At 39.8% G+C, this 17,914-nt stretch overlaps 1 protein-coding gene across 1 annotated transcript in view; it reads right to left on the minus strand.

Annotated features, from left to right (window-relative positions):
* Positions 1 to 17,914, minus strand: part of ZC2HC1A (zinc finger C2HC-type containing 1A) — a 37,398-nt gene that overhangs the window by 18,124 nt on the left and 1,360 nt on the right. The window contains exons 2-6 of the mRNA XM_084279877.1: positions 5,453 to 5,526; positions 4,047 to 4,163; positions 3,700 to 3,835; positions 1,585 to 1,733; positions 497 to 599 (exon numbers count right to left, since the gene is read on the minus strand). Of these exons, the coding sequence (XP_084136003.1) occupies positions 497 to 599; positions 1,585 to 1,733; positions 3,700 to 3,835; positions 4,047 to 4,163; positions 5,453 to 5,526 (579 nt within the window). The remainder of the gene's footprint in view (positions 1 to 496; positions 600 to 1,584; positions 1,734 to 3,699; positions 3,836 to 4,046; positions 4,164 to 5,452; positions 5,527 to 17,914) is intronic.

Genomic DNA, 17,914 nt, shown 5'->3' on the forward strand with positions numbered 1-17,914 from the left:
ATTAAGCCCCAGAAAGATCTCAGGTGAGAGATCAGTACTAGATATGATTATGCAAAGTGCATAATCACACATAACGATTTTGCAAATTCAACTTAAAAAAACTCTAATTTGACCTGATAGATAAACCACAAGAGGATCCTATGTGCTCAAGAGTCTTGTTGGATAGATGCCAACCAGTGCCCTTTCCAACTTCACTTTAAATGAATTTTTACTAACCACTATATCAATTTCAACATTAATGTACATAGCCATTATATATGCAAGTAAAAAAATAAATAAATCAGGGCACAAGGAAAAAATTATTAAAAACCCCTGTATTATGAAAAACTGTTAATATGGAGCTCCTCCTACAATTTTTTTTTTTTTTACTTAGATTAAGTCAGTGTGCAACCCTTTACAATTCCTTCCAGCTGATAAAATTATGTTGCTTTTACTGTACAGTTTGAGAACTTAAATTTAGAAAGGAAATGGGAAATTTGTAAAATTCATTTCATACCTACAACAGTTTTGCTAACACCACTTGGCTGTGGTAAGCGTGATGATGATGATGGTGGTGTTGATCCTACAGAAGGCATCTTCTTAACAGCAGCAGGTTTGTACTGTAACAAAATACAACCTAGAAATTTAAGCAATTAAATCAAACTATCTATGTAACATGAGAGGCAGTTATCTCAGGTGCTGTGGGAAAACAATTATTGCCTGCTAAGTAACCTGTTTCTGGTATGGGATCATGCAAATGGTTTCTGGTAGTCTGCTTTCTTATACATACAGATGACACTGGTAGGAAACATTATTTATCTTTACTCAGTGGTTTTGTTTACATGTATGTCCTTGCATATGTTCTGCTTTTCTATAGCTTTTCTCGTATCTTTTCATAGCTGTATGGCAAACTTAACATTATCAGCTCATTGCCAGTTAATTTTAGAAAGAATACTCATGGGCAGTCTGTCTTTCAGATCTTACTGTCATCTGTGTGCTCTGGACCTGTTTCAGCACTGATTCAGAATACCGTGCAAGAACCACTAGGTAACTGCTTGTGTCTGTTTAACTCCTAACAGTTACCAGGAAAGAGAGCATTACTACCAAATGAATGCACAAGTCCACTTTAATCCTTCATTTGTTTCAATCATACGTTAACTACTGCAGCTCTTACCCTAATGTGCCAGAGTTCCTTTAAGCCTCTAATTAGCCAAAATATTGATGACAGTTGTCCTCTAGCTACATACCTTTATTTGTCCACTTAAAGAATAGTCTTGAATTGGATTCAGAAGACTTGCACACCAAAATTCAACTCTCTTTACAAACACTGCACCTTACTTCCAGCTGCTACCCTGATCTGTAATTTTCATAAATCTCTGTATTACATTTATGACAGTTTTTGACTTTGCAAGTGCTGCCACCTGATTTATGGATCTCTGCAACTCTCATAAGAAAGCAAAAACCTCTCCCATACTTGGTGTCTAATTTCAATCTAGCAAAAATACTAAAGTTACAGAATAAAAGAGTTAATTCCATTTAGAAGCAACACACTATTTAACAAGTTTGATGTTGACGTTACAAATTAAGAAAAATGTTGTAATTTACCTGTGTTCGAGTAGGAAGCTTCCCTTTGGTATCAGCTGCCAGTTTCCCCTTGTTAGTAATACGTGCTGCTTGCTCCTTACAGAAATTGATGTGTCTATCAGCTGCATTTTCATTAAATCTTCTCTGACAATATGGACACTGAATGTAATCTTGAAAAAACAGAAAAACCTAATATTAGTAATGTGTTAGATTTTTTTTAATTTAAAGACTAAATAAGATAACAGCAGCAAAATAAAGTAGCTATGGAAGCCCCTACAAAATAAGAAAAAAACACTTCTACCTGGGGCACAGCTTAGTTCCCACAGAATACTTTCAAAGCCCACTAAAGTAAATGAATCAGACTGTAGGATTAGTGTACATACATACATTCTTTGAAGAATCAGGGACTGTATCCTCATCCTTTTGAAAATGCTTACCACCAGTCAGAAACCTGGCTATGTGGAAATACTGTTTGCACTGTGCAGAAAAACTGTTAAGATTCAATGTAAGCTTATAAAATAGAAAGTAATCAAAGGTAGTGGGCAGTACACACATGCAGTCAAGTTCAATGCACTTAAAGTCCTCAATATCCTGAAGCTGTTCTACACTTCTAAGGAAAAGTTGGAACAGTATTTCAAAAAAACCAGCAATACTGCTTGTTTGCAAGCTCAAAGCACGCAATTAAGTAGAAAATATTAATACAGAACTGTCTTCATTTACAATATTAACAGCTAGGCAAAAATAGGTATGCTAAAGACAGAGCTGAGCAGGAGAAGATGGATACACACAAAAATACCATGCATTCTCCCTCTCTTTTACACATAAAGTGGAAAAGGAGCAAGGGTAGCTGTCCCTGCTCTATTTTTGTTCTGTTCCATTTGAGGGAAGAGAATCCATTGGTTAATTCATATCTGTTCACTCCTGGTTCCCTCCTTCTAAGTCTTACTTATTGCAGCATGATGAAGCCAGGGGACTATAAAAAGTAATACTAATACTAAGCTTGAAAAAGTAAAAAAAAAAAAAAAACCTACAACAAAGAGAAAGAGATGAACAGTATCTTTCCCTTCCCTTTACCTCCTATCTGCTTTTACACACACTGAATAGTTACTTCTTTCTTCTCAAATTCATTTGCAGTCTCCAGAATCAAGGGAGCACCATTTTAGTTGCTATCCAAGCTAGATTTACTTCTGGGCTCTTCTGCTTATAATTCAGAGCCTATACAACTAGATTACTAATGATCCTTGCCATAATCAAGCCTTATGTTTCCTGTGCACAGCACTAGCTATTGGTTTTACTTTACTTTAAAATGCATATGGCATTTCAAGATAGAGTGTACTGAATGCTGAATAACAGAACTTCACTATGAAGGCACAATTGAAATCCTAACACTACTATGTTTCCTGTAGACAAACAAGGTAGGGAAGACTCACAACCTCACTTGACCACAGACAGGCAGAAGCAAGCAGATGATTTTTGCAGTTTTTCCCAGTATTTCTGAAAATAGGCAGTGAGCTAATCAAATGGTTTAGCTCTTAGGCTAAGTCAGATAAATTTATTCTCTCCAACCTATTACTGCATCTCAGAAGTTAACTGAAAAGTCTATTTTCTTCTTGCTAGTATCAGACTGCCTCAATGCTTCACCCAGTCTTCATTCTGAAGGTACCCAGGGATTGTTATTCCCTCATTAATACAAATCCCACGTCTCATACCCAAAACATAAATACCCTCCTTGAGGAAGGATCACATGCACACTAGAGTATACACTGCATACATGAAACAAGAAATTGGAGACGCTACATTTGAAGAACATCGCCAATGTGCATCCCTACAACATAAATAGGTTGTGGGTGTCCAGCATTGACAGCTAATTCAAAGGTAGTCTGCTCTGAGCAGTTTCACTGTTGTGAACAGAAACAAGGTCTTGAAACCATGTGTCTAGCCTATGTTTATAAGAGAGTAGAAAGCTGCAAGTTGGTCAGCCAGGCCCACAATCACAAAGCAGTATTTACATAGGGATTATCAGATAGCCATCTTTAAGAACTTGTGAATACTGTATTCTATGAACTTCCTTTCAATTAAAATTCTTACAAATTAAGTTTAAAGAAAAATCTCTAAAGAACTTGATTTTTTACATACCAGGGTCATATGATGGAGGAGGTGGTGGAGGGAGTTTTCCACCATCTTTAAGATTGAGTCCTTTGGCTGCTCGTATAGTTGCTATAAATTCCTCATGCTTTCGTCTCCAGTTGGAAGGTTTTTTGGGTGGTTCTGGCTAAGAAGCCAAAAAAAAAAAAATTCCCTTTATGTCTGAAGCTGTTACTTCAAACTAAGTACATGCCTTATTTTAGTACACAACATTATAGTTAGAACACTTCCACATCCTAGCTGATCTAGTGATCAGAAATTGCCAGCAGAAATTAGCTTTATTAGGATGCATACACAGTTGGCTTAAAATGTTCATATGCCGATTAAATTATACATACCCGTGGCTTAAGAGGTTTTACTGTGGGGATGTCAGTCCCTTCTGCCCTCTGTCGGCTAGAATCGAATGTCTTCCTCTTCTTGGCAGAAGTTTTTTGGCAAATAGGTCCATGCTTTTTCTACAAACCAAAGAAAAACAAAAGGAGAATACAGAATTTAAACTTAGGCTTTGCCCTGATTTCAGCAGGGACAGAGTTAATTTTCTTTTCAGTAGCTGGCATAGTGCTGTGGTTTGGATTTAGTATGAGTATAACATTGATAACACAATGAAACAACAGTTGCAGTTGTTGCAGTCCCTACACTAAGTCAAGGACTTTCCAGCTTCCTACGCCCCACCAGGGGCACAAGAAGCTGGGAGAGCACAGCCAGGACAGCTGACCCAGACCGGCCAAAGCGATATTCCTCGCCAAACACCATCACACTCCCTATATAACTGGGGAGAACAGCCAGGAGGTGGGATTGATGCTTCGATACAGACAGGGCATCAGGTGTTTGTTGGGGTTTTTTTCCACAAGTGATGAGCATTTTGTACATTTTGTTTTGTGTATATTATTATGCTTCTCTTCCTTTGTTATCCTTTTAAACTGCCTTTATCTCAACCAATATGTTTGGTTGGGGTTTTTTTTCATTCTCCTCCCCATCTCCTTGGAGGGAGAGGGGTGAGTGAGCAGCTGGTGGTGCTCAGTTATCTGCTGGGGATAACCAATAACAGTTTTGAAAACACAAGTTATTAACATGTTATTTCCTCCTTTCTTAATATGCCAATCAAGCAAACAAGGCCCAACTCCTGATGAGTAAGATCAGACTGCTTTTACTCATACGTTAATGCTACACTTTTAGAGCGGAGGTACAGGAGTTCATGAATGCATATACAGAGTCACAAAAACTTTGGCAACGAGGGAGAAAAGTAGGAGGCATCTGTACTTGCTCCTTGAAAAGAAAAAAAGTGATGGTAGGTAGGCAGCATTTGCATTGAGTGACAAGGCAAATAAGAAGTGTCTGAAACCTGTTTCATATATAAGGAAAGACCAATTCTATTAAGACTGTAAAACACAGTGTTTTGAAGATGGCTAACACAACACTTCATTTACTTTCTGAGACTTCATAATGCTGGGGCTTACTTCTTGAGAGGTAAGGAATGATTCTGTGACCTTAGATAAACTAATTTTAGAAGCAGGCAATTTCAGAAATTGATGGGATACTGAAATTAAACTAATATCCTTCTAGGGAGCTTCAAAACTGAGACAATTTTAACTGGTAATTATTTGGGGGAGAGGGCAGCAGGGGAACCAACATCCTCCCCCCCAAACCAAGCATCTAGATCTACGTTACTTTACTATAGTGATCACCACTTAACTCTTATCTCAGCTTATCAGATCTAAAAGGCAACAGTGCTCATACTACTTACCAGTGCTGCTGGAAAGAAAGTCCTTCCACAAATCCTACATGGCAAGAGATCTCCAGTTTGCACTGTATCCTCACCTTAAAAAAGACACAAAACACAACAAGCATACTTCTGTAAGAAAATGTGTTTCAATTTGTGCTAGAAGCGTTTTCTTAGATTTCTAACTGCATATACTTAGCAATAACAAATGTAACAGTAGAAGTGTATTTTTTGAACAGTGCAGAGACTGTGCAGATCATAAAGGAAATGATGATACTCAAAGTCCTTATGCACTTTTGGAAACAGTCAGCTCCATTAACATATCAACATCAGTTCTGATAATTTCTAGTATGAAACTCTGCACCTTAAAGAGATGCCTATATGTCAGCATGCAAATGACAGACTCACTATATAAACACCAAGAATAATATTTAGTGGGTACTTCTGTGCCCTTGTATGAGACAGCATCAAGTAGAAGTCACACCCCATGACTTATTTTCCTCTACTAAGGTAAACTATTTCACTTTCTCTTGTAAGAAAAAAAAATCTTTACTACTATTTTTGCTACATATTCTATTCATATTATTACTGACAGTTTACAAAAGCATTTCTGCTGTTGCTATTCAACATTAGTAAGAAAAGTGTAAATGCTACACTTTACATATTCACAGAACCAGAAAAGACCAACAAATCAGGGCATCCAGGCCTATGCAAGTAAATATATTCTATAGTACACATTATGTAGTAGAGTTATGGTAGAGATGAAAAACATGCCAGTAACAGGCAGTATATTTAGTACTGTACCAGAGATACAGGGATATTTTATATCACCTATACACCAACAAAGAGGCAGTAAATTTGTATTAAGTTTGAGAATCACTAGTTGCTTTCTCTGTATTCAGTCTGACTATTGGAGACAATACAGCTTCTTCTATTTATATGAAGTTAAAACAAACCACTTTGAATTGATGTGCATTTTAGGCAAACTAGTGGCTTAAACTAAAGAAGTTACAAACACATCAATGTTCATGACTGGGATTCATTGCTAGCTTCTCAGTGGAAAAAAAAATTCCATCTAAACACAGGGAATCATAGAATGCTTTGGGTTGGAAGGGACCTTAAAGATCATCAAGTTCCAACCCCTTGCCATGGGCAGGGACACTTTCACTAGACCAGGTTGCACAAAGCCCCATCTAACCCGGATTGAAATGCCTCCAGGGATGGGGCTTCCACAAGTTTTCTGGGCAACCTGTGCCAGTGCCTCACCACTCTCACAGTAAAGAATTTTTTCTGCACACCTAAACTAAACCTACCCTCTTTCAGCTTGAAGCCATTACCCCTTGTCCTATCATTATATTCCCTGCTGAACAGTCCCTCTCCCACTTTGCTATAGGACTCCTTTAAGTATTGGTATGCCACAATTAGGTTACCCCCACAGCCTTCTCTTCTCCAGGCTGAACAAGCCCAACTCTCGCAGCCTGTCTTCATGGGAGAGGTGCTCCAGCCCCTTGATCATCTTCATGGCCCTCCTCTGGACTCACTCCAACAGTTCTATGTCTTTCCTGTAGTGGGGTCCCCAGAGCTGGACTCCAGGTGTTCTTGATGCAACTCAGTACATGATTGGCCTTCTGAGCTGCTAGTGCACACTGCCAGCTCATGTTGAGCTTGTCATTGGTGAAGGATGTTGTGCTGGACAGTGTCAAAGGCCTTGCACAAATCCAGGAAGATGGTATCTGTCTTCCTTCCCTTGTCTACCATCTCTGTTACTCCATCATAAAAGGCCACCAGATTTGTCAGGCACAATTTGCCCTTAGTGAAGCCATGTTGGCTGTCACCAATCACCTCCTTATTCTCCATGAGCCTGAGCACAGCCTCCAGGAGGATGTGCTCCATGATCTCACCAGGCACAGAGGTGAGATTGACTGGTCTTTAGTTCTCTGGGTTTTCCTGTTTCCCTTTTTTAAAAATAGGGGTTATATTTCCCCTTTTCCTGTCAGTGGGGAAGTCACCGGCCTGAAAGGACCTTTCAAATACGATGGACAGGAGCTTGGCCACTGCATCCATCAGTTCCTTCAGGACACACAGATGCACCTCATCAGGTCCCATGGACTTGTACACCTTCAGGTTCCTTAAGTGTTCCTGAATCTCATCTCCTGTAGTGGGCAGTTCCTCATACTCCCAGTCCCTGCCTTCACCCTCCGTGACTTGGCTGATGTGACTAGAGCTCTTGCCAGGGAAGACTGAGGCAAAAAAAGTCATTAAGTACTTCAGCCTTCTTCATATCCTGGGTAACAAGGTCACCTGTTCCGTTCCATAGAGGGCCCATATTTTCTCTCATCATCCTTTTCTCATTGACATACCTCTCAAAACTTCTTGTTTCCCTTTAGATCCCTGGCCAGATTTATCTCTAACACAGACATAGTTTTTCTAATCTGACCCCTGACTGCTCAGTTTCCCTGAATTCTTCCCAGGATATCTGTCCTTCCTTCCACCCTTCCTAGGCCTTCTTTTTTTGTTTGAGTAAGGGTCTCCTTACTGCATGGATGTATGCAGGCCTTGATGTTTTTGCCTAATTTCCTCTTTATTGGGACACACTGCTCCTGGGCTCAGAGGAGGTGACCCCTGAATACTAGTCAGCTACCTTGGGCCCCTCTTCCCTCTAGGTCTTTGTCCCATTGTACTTCACCCAGCAGTTCCCTGAAGAGGGCAAAGTCTGCTCTCCTGAAATCCAGGGTAGCAAGCTTGCTGTGCACCCTCCTTGATACCCTGAGGATTTGGAACTTCACCACTTCATGGCCACTGCATCCAAGACTGCCCTTGATCCTCAAATCCTCCACCAGCCCCCCTTGTTGGTGAGGACAAGGTCCAGCATGGCACCTCTCCTTGTCAGCTCCTCCATTGCCTAGAGGAAGAAGTTATCACCAACAGATTCCAGGAACCTCCTAGATCACTTGTGCTCAGCTGTGTTGTCCCTGCAACAGATATGAGGAGTGACTGAAGTCCCCCATAAGGACCGAGGCCTGTGAAAGTCAGGCTTTTCCTATCTATCTGTCTATAGAGGGCCACGTCCTCTCAGTCCCCCTGGTCAGGCGGCCTATAGCAGACACCCACTATGGTGTCCCCTGCACTCCCTCTGATCCTAACCCACAGGCTCTTGTTCAGATCCTCATCCATGCCCAGGTGGAGCTCCATGCACTCCAGTTGGATATTAACATATAGAGCAAAACCCCCTTCTCACCTGCCCTGCCTGTCCTTCTTTAAGAACCTGTATCCTTCTATCCTAACACTCCAGTAGTAGGAGTCATACCAACAGTCATAAAGAAAATGGGTAATTTAAAAAAATCTTTCATGACAAACAAATATAGATTCAGGCAGCCATGGTTCCCACTGAAAACCTTTTTTTTCCAATTGTAAAGATTAAAATTCAGTGAGACTTCTAATACAAACTATTAGGTCTATTTCTGCCTTTTTTAATAATTTGAATTAAATTCATCACCAGTATGAAACTACATAAAATGTATGAATTGTATTAAGATGCTACAGAGCACAATCCAATTTGAGAATGTGAAAAGTGTTCTGCAGTTTAAAACATTTATTTTCCTATCTTTAATTTAGGTACCTGGTCCACATAGACATGAACAGGCCCTTGTCACAGTATAGCATGACTGTACTTACACTAACTGAATTTTACAACTGAAGTCATAATCAAGCTTCCTTATGTGTCATGTAAATGCATGTATGTGTTTGATGTACGTAAGTAGGAAAGACAGGTTGGATGGGGCCCTGGGCAACCTTGTCTAGATCCAGGCCTGGAGGTTGGTGGCCCTACCTGTGGCAGGAGGGTTAGAACTCTATGATCCTCTCTCTGGGGTCCCTCCCAACCCATGCCATTCTATGATTCTATGATTCTAGGACAGAAAACCCGCAGATAAATCTTGTTTTTCTTCTATTCTTGCATCTGAATTATACTTGCACGTTATCAACATTTACTAGGAACTTATTTTTTGCTGTTAATTGTATTTTTTAATCACTATCCTATACAATCATATCTGATTTTGTTTTTTTTTCATAGGCCTTTTTGTTGGTTTGTTTTGGTTTTTTGTTAATCCACAAGCCTGAGCATGATGTTAATCACAGCTAATAACGCGTACTCTGGTCATACATAGCTAAAGATGGCTGGAACCAGCTCTTACCATTTTCTACATGGGTAAGCAACAGCAGTTGTAAGCTTTTCTCAGTTCCCCCACTCAAAAATACAAGGTATGCACAGATTTTGTTTGTTTCCTTACTTTATTCTTCAGTGTTCTCAGTGCTCTTAATAATGCTAACAGACCCAATGGCAAACTCACTTCCGCTAAAGAATTCAATTTCCTTTTATCCCATTGCTCAAATAAACCCCTCAGTTTTGCAGGAACAAGAAAGGCATTTTACACAAATTCAAAATGACACTGTTTATGTCTAAGAAATTAGCTGAGATAAATCAGACTTCATGATCTTGAAATCAAGGGTGTAGTACAAAATTAAGGATTTGACTGAGAGAAGAATTCCTTCAAATACCTGCCTTAGTGAAAGAAGAAATGCTACGCTTTCTACCATATTCTTCTGTTCACTGAGCTATGGAATTCAAGCTTGTGCTTAAATTCACCTTTAAAAGCAGCAGACTCGATGGATGCTCACCTGATCCAGCAGTATTTACATACGACATACCAATGCTTAACAAATGCCAATTAGCATTTACTGCAGCTACAGTCACAGAGCTGGATTTCCTTCCAGCATTCCTAACCCTCCTCTACTGCTGGCAGGCACTCAATCACTTTTGCCAAGAGCTATTTCTCCTGCAAACACCTTCTCCCTCCCAATACAAATCCCTGACTCAAACCACAAAAGGAAGTTATTTTAAAAAATTGAAGTTCCTTAAGTTCTCTTGAAAATGGGAAGCCTACAGCCCTTTATATTTGCATATATATCCCTTCAGTTTCTTAATTCTTCAATTTCATTCCTCTGAGAATTTCTTTTCCTGTAATGTAAACATACACACATCCTCCAATCAAACAAACAGAACACCAATAAACCAAAACCTACCCCAAAACCCCCAAAACCTCACCACAAACCCACAAAATCTTAACATTTTTCTCTAGGAGCTAATGAGTCTGCCCTTACAGAAGGGTTAGCACTGTAATCAACATGAAAGCAGATAATTCTAAAATAAAACACGTGAATAAAATTCTGAAAGTTGGAAAGGAGGGTTTTGTTTGTTTGCTTGTTTTTAAAAAGCCACTTGTGCATAATAACTAAGTATACTTGTTGTTTACATAGCTTCTGCGCAACAAACGACAAACACACAATCTACAGGGAGATGAATCCTTAGACATTTTTTAGTAGTAATGTAAGGAGTCAGTATTTCTAACACGAGCAATAAACAGGATAATTTTTTTTTCAATTAAATAACTCAATTATTTTGGCTGTAGTTTTCCAGCATGACTATAAAATGAAACAAAAATGGAAAAAAACCCCTCCCAACTTTGCTTGATTGATTTCAGTTTGATAAAATCAAAGCAGAACAAATCAAAGCAAAATCTCAGTTGAAAACTTTGGGATTCCCTAAAAAGACTGACTTTTTGCCTCAAAATGTAACAGGAACGGGTTATTAAATTGGGATGTATTAAGCAGGGGGGAGAAGGTAAAAAAACCCCACAAACCAGGAAACACTCAAATCAAGAAACAGAATAAGGATTTACTTGGCATATGAGTCAGAGAATAGAAATTAGTAGTAAGATGGTGTCACAGCAATTTTCTCCAGTCTTCTTTCAGTCCAGCAACAACTCAGGGATTGCCCTCACTTTGGTTATACAACCACAGAAGACCCAAGATACATCAGCAACAGTTCTTTTTCCTTTTACCATCTTTAATGCTACTAATCTCCAGTGGCTTACAAGCCTGTATTAAACATGAATGAATACAGTTAACTCTGAAAAGGACAGCCATAATTACTGCTGTTTATCTAATCTAAATACACTTAGGGTAAAGAGAGGTATGTTCAAAACGATTGTGAATACCATAGGAAGAAGCAGTATTTTGGTTGAAGTGAAGCCAAAACTATGATATACAGCTTTTACACTCTCTATTCTGCCTGAGAGCAGGTGTCACACAAAACCACGGAGTTCCACCTAGAAAGATGCTGGGTATCTTAACGAAACAGTTAGATTGGGAGTTTTATTAGCAGCACTACAATAATCTGACCACTTGTGTTTCTAAACTGTCCTGGTCAGAGCTTTCTCCTCCAGCTACCTCCAGAGCACAACCACCTTCCAAATTATGTTTACTACCCACAAAAGAATAAGATATTGCACACATTCCTTCTTAACATGGTCCCAGTCCATGTACCCATACTTCCTGTTCTTGAAGTTTAGCTGTAAAGTTGATGTGAACCTCGAAGTCTGACAGTCGGTCTCCAGGTGTAGCACAGTGCTTTCTGTGCTCTTACAGAAGAGTTCAGACTTCCTTGAATCCCAGATTTCCAGACAACAACTGGGGTTTTTTTTTGTTTGTTTTTTTTTTTTTCTCTGTTGTTTAAATACAGCAGCTGATTACAGCGGGAAGTGTGATCTGTCAGTCTGCAGATTTACCTCTCTCAGTACAATGTGTGCACGCATCAATACATACAAGTTCGATCTGACAGTCATGGGCATAGTAAACAAGATGGCAAGCGCTAGTAAAAAGGAAGCAGTTGTGTAAAAGACCCCAGACCTAGAGATCTACACACATACTTCAGGTAAAAAAAAGAAATAAAAATAGTGCGTTCCCTACATTAATTGAAATCTGTATCATCAAGCCACAGCATCCAGTTCTTTGAGGACTGTCGGTCTCCAACATATGTCCAGTAATCAGTACTGTGAGGTATTTTTTAATCAACACATTAACTAAAAAGGTACCCCAGTAATGGTGTAAATTTTGCAAGTTTTCGTTGTTTTGCCAAAAGGAATTCTGAAATGCAAATTAAAGTCAGGCAATTCACCACACTGCTTAACAATAGGCAATACTTGACATACTGGGGTAAAGTCTGCTTGAAAAATGACAATGTGCATAACTTACACCCCCAAGCAAATCTGCTCTTGCCTATGCTACTAGCAGTTTGTAGGAAGAGTTCGAGAAAGAAAGAGGAAAATCATAGTAAGCTCTGTCTCTTAGTATTCAACTCTTCATATACTTTGAAATTTTTATACAATTAGGTAATTCAAAATTTTACAACAAATAGCAAACCAATCTGCTTTTTTCTACCCACCCTTAATTGTAGGGGAAAGCCTCATGAATTCTTTCCTACTTCTCTACTGACAATGTAGTCTAATCTTAGATAAACCTGTCACATCTACTTCCAAAAGATAACAAAAAAGCAGCACAGCTTCCATTCCTTCAAGAGGAAAAGCTTCAGACTTTCCTACGTGTTTCCACATCAGCTTTTCAGTCTGTCAATTTCAGTGCATTATATTTACCAAAACTACTGTTACTGCATAGAACATGAGACTGATGATGGTGAACTGCACACTACTTCACTGAGAGTAACACAGCACGGAGAGCCCCACTGCCTGAAAATGACAACCCAGAGGAGGACTCTGAAGTTATTTTGTGACTGAAAAATGAATACCATGCATTCAACAATGATTGCAATGGAAGCACACACAGAACTCACATTGCAGTATACTCCCTTTTTCTGTAACTGTTTGTCCTTCTTTCCACCCTTCCTCATGAGAATGCAATTTTGAAGTGAAAATATACCTATTTTACCCTGCATATGCTTAAAAATGACCAGCTCTCTTGGACTCCTCTCTAGGGCCATACCTCAAAGGATTCTTCCACGCAGATCCCTAAGTAACTCAAAGCCTGCTCTCCTGAAGTCTAAGGCTGAGATCCTGCTATTTGACCAGCCTTTCCCCTTCAGAATCTTGAATTCCATCACCCCATGGTCACTGTAGATAAGGCTGCCCAGACCTTCACATCTCACACATTCGCAGGTGTGAAGTCCAGCGGGAGAACTTCCCCATGTCAGCTCTTCAACCTTTTGCATCAGGAATTTGTCATCAACAAGTACCAGAAGCCTCCTGGATTGCTTGTGCCTTACTGATATTGTCCCTTCAGCAGGTACTGGGTGGTTAAAGTCCCTCATGAGGACCAGAACCTGTGAATGAGGCTCCTTTCAATTGTCTGAGGGAGGCCTCAACTTGATCAGGTGGTTTGTAGGAAACACCCACAACACATCCCTCATTGGTCTGCCTGCTAACCCTGATCCTTAAGCTCCCAGGTGTCTCCACAGCAAAGCTCTGTGCATTCTTGCTGCAATCCCACATAAAAGGCAACTTTCCCCCTTGCTGTCCAGCTAGTTCTTCCAGAAGAGCCTGTATTCATCCACTGCAACACTCTGGTGCTGTGAGCTGTCCTACCACCTACACACCATCCCAACAAGACCATATCCCTGCAACTGCATGCAGACCTCCAATTCCACCCACTTGCTCCCATACTGTGAGTGTTAATGTGCAGGCACTTTAGGGAGGCACTCAAACGTGATGGCTACTCAGAAAAATCTATGAGAGTTTCCCCTGTAATGTGTATGGAAACACAACAAAACCAAAGGCAAATAAGCAGCACTATTTGATTGACCTGACTTCCAGATACGTTATCTGGTCTTCTATTAATGAGCTTTAAGATCAACTGAAGCCACTAAAAAGCATGTGACCTGCAAAATCTATGTACATGTTACACAACTGTGCTTTGGCATCGTAATCTCACTATTCTCCTATGTAAGGTTACAGGCATCATGAACGTAAGCAGTAAAGTGAAGACCACTCTTCTCACATTAGCCTTAAACCAAGACTGCCTTGTACCAGAGGCCCCCAAAGCAATTCTGGACTTGTACACTCTTTTACCTAAACGTAAGTGGACAGAGCAATCCCAATCCAAGTTTGCTTGTTATCAGAATATAACTTGGCTAACGATAAAATGTGTTAAAACAATTCTGATAATAAACTTAATTTATAATATATTGATTCCTAGTTTGCACCCCACCTGGAATTTAAAAAGTAAGTCAAATCCTCCCCCGCTCCAGTCAACTGTTTAAACATGCTCATGGAACTTGATTTTACTGAAATGCAACAACTGCTTTTGACAATAACCACATCATGGGAGGGGTGGGGGGTGGTGGGGGAGGTGGTGTGCACAAGTAAAATGTACTCATCTTCCCACTATATTCAACCAACGGAATTCAATTACTACAATAACCTAGTTTCTGCAGCTTAAGAAAAAAATGCAAGAATTCTACAGAAAGCGTGTAAAGCCTGTTAGTCTTAGGATGAAGGAACTAATCTGAAACACTTAAACTCCTGCCTACAAATATTACTACCTTTTCTTTAAAGGTGAAACTTACTCTGATAACGTACTTGCACTATCATTATCAACCTGAACTTAAATTTCAGAATTTTTCCTTTAATTATCTTCCCCAAAACATAAACATTAACAAAATAGAAATCCCTATAAGCCTTAGAAAAATTAAATACACTGACCACAGTTATAGTGAATTAAATATCAAAATTAGATCATGTAATAGAGGTGCAAGCATGTGTAGTGAAATACAGCAGCTGAATGCAAAGTCGTATTTATCATTGGGTTCTAATGGTGATCAGATACAAACAACTTCTTAAAAAGAACACACATTAATATTAGTTTTGCATTTCAATCTTTAATAGTTTCCAAGTTGCTGATTTAAGACCAGTACTGTAAAATTAACTCTTCCTTCTGTTGGATAGATAACTAAAAAAGAGAAACAATAAAAGCTTAAGTGTTCCAAAAAGGCAGGTGCCTCTCTCAAATGGAGCTTAAGAAAATGGCTGCCAAAGTAAGGAAACTGCTGCATGCATCCAGCGAGGCAAGACAAAGATGAACACCAAAGGGAAAAACACGTTAATCTTAATGTTTGTTTTAAAAAAATTAAAATTCTACACTATTAAGGGAAAAAAATAAGATTAGGCACTAGCTTGTTTAGAAATTCTGTCAAAGCAAGCGTAAGTGCTTGCTTTCAACAGTCACATTACTAATATAAAGCCTCAAATTAGAACGCATGCAGCGTTTTGGGTGGAGCAGGGTGTCTCTGACATTAACAGTGACAGTGAAGGGTCCAGAGACAAATGCTACTACAGCACAGAGCTCAGCAGAATATGGTATACAGACAGCCTTATTCTTAGGACACCTCCAGGGCACACCCAGGCTGCTCAGAGTCTACATGCTTAATCACAGTAGTCTCTACTTGGCATCCACAAGGGAAAGCTCTTGGTTTGAGACTGCAGGCTATTTCCTGAGCAAGCAGTCATCCATCCCCTGCCAGCCTCAACCAGCCTTCCCCGGCTGCTGGAGCAGGGCTGAAGGAGCAGGCTGGGGCTGGATAAGCGCTGCATTACCTTCCACAGAGGGCGGGGCTTTTGCCCTCGCACACAGCTGCCCCTCTGCCCTTTACTCCATAGGCAGCGGCCGTCCCGACCCGCTGGGATGGGCTGTGAACAAGTGTGGGAAGCGGCATTTAGTCGGCTCAAGCAGCTGTTGCCGGCATCCTCCCAGAAAAAGCAACAGACCGGAGAGAAGCAGATCAAACGCCACCATTGGACTGCTCCGGCTTAAATGAAGTCAGGAATTCAGAGCTTGGATCCCCTCCTCCATCTCCTTCTAGCAAAACAGCGAGCAACAAACGTGCCCAAGTGACAGCTTTTTGCTTGCTATCCAGCAGTGAAAGCAACCAACACACGCTACGCCATCAAAAAAGGTACTGAGTCAGCACACGCTGGACTACTCAGGAAAGGTGTTTCAAACTCGTTTTAGCAATCACTCATTTTCAGGCACAGAGGCTGTAATGCTCTATGTATTTTCACCAGTAAATTAAATGAAAATATAAAAAGAGCACCACAGGCTACAAAGTAACAAACACGGAGCTACTGACTTCAGGTTTGCCATAACATTTGTTACTTGTCACTGTAAATACACACTGATGTCTTTTACAAAACTCCAAAGCTATAAATTTGTCTTTAAGTTTCAATATAGTAGTATAACAATACTCATATGCAAATAAAATAAAGCAACAAACTTACTAAAAGCAACATAAGCAAATTTTAGAAGAAACTTCTAAGTCACACAGAAACCTACTCTGCCATTTCACTGACCATTTAAACTTGCACATAGCGAGAAAATGCAACTGCGAGACTGGAAATGTTATTTAGCCTTTTAAATGCCACTAATGCAGGTTCACAAGCCAACTAATACACACACAACTCTCCACATTACAGGACGCATCATTATAAACTGGGTGGACTTTCTTATTTTATTAATAGCATACTTAAATAAACAGAAATAAACCAGATCTTGCATCTATAATGCTGACCTTCAGAAAAGCAAAGCACCAGCTTCTGAGGGCAGAAAGTCCAGGCCAAGTGTTCTGAGCCTGGGGAGGGGTCTTCCACAGTCATAAAAACACACCAGCAGACTGCTGCCAAAAGAAACTCCTGCCCTCCACCACAGCCACATCCCTCACACACACAACTGCCAGGACTTGCTGTAGAAATCAGCTCTGGGAAATTATTTTGCCAAGCACAAACACAGAGAGGGAGCAGGCTGAGCCAGATTTCAGAAGCAGCCCATACTTCCACGTCAGATAGATATGACTCTGCAACTGTGCTTCTAAACACAACTGTAATGTAAAATGGCAACCAGCAACATTTTGAGTTGCCAATGGAACAATGACTGGAAAAAGCACAATACCCAAAGAAATAATTTATTGCTGGTACAGCTTTTGCTTATATTTTCTCTGTCTTGAAGGCATCTTTCTACAAAAACTTCACCTGAGCTTAACCCCATGTGCAACAAGAGAGACAGCTTAAACTGAAAACCTGTAAATAAAAGCAAAACTACTTGCTTCTGTGTTGAAGCAAAAAGGGAAGTATTTTATGTTGTGTCAATTTGTTTAGAGAAAAAAAAAAACATAGCACAGAGTGACCCACAAAAATGAAAACTACTATATTTTTAAGAACTTTAGCATTCCAGAATGCTAGATAACATTATGAGATATGAGTGTTCACAAAGCAGGAATGTTTGAAGTTTTTGAAATAGCTTACTACCTGTGCTATTCTAAAATTCATCTTGAGTGTTCAGAAGGACTGTTCAGAAGGAATATTTCACATCATGGAAAAATGCTTTGATAAGCTCTAACTTTTAAAAGTACTTTCAAGAAATGTTTCACAAGCATGAGATTTCACCTATGATATAGTAGTTCTTCCTCCCACCACCAAAACACAAAATGTAAACCATTTTAACAAAGTTGAAAAAATTCTACTGCAAGAATGACACCATTTTTCAGGCTTCTGCAATTGTCTATAGATCTGCTTTCTTCCCACCCTCTGTTATAAAGCTGCTAGAGCTTATACAACACAGCTGGCATAGCTGGCCTTGCTAAGTTAG

Source organism: Gallinula chloropus (assembly GCF_964237585.1).
Source record: "Gallinula chloropus genome assembly, chromosome: 2".
Classification (NCBI taxonomy): domain Eukaryota; kingdom Metazoa; phylum Chordata; class Aves; order Gruiformes; family Rallidae; genus Gallinula; species Gallinula chloropus.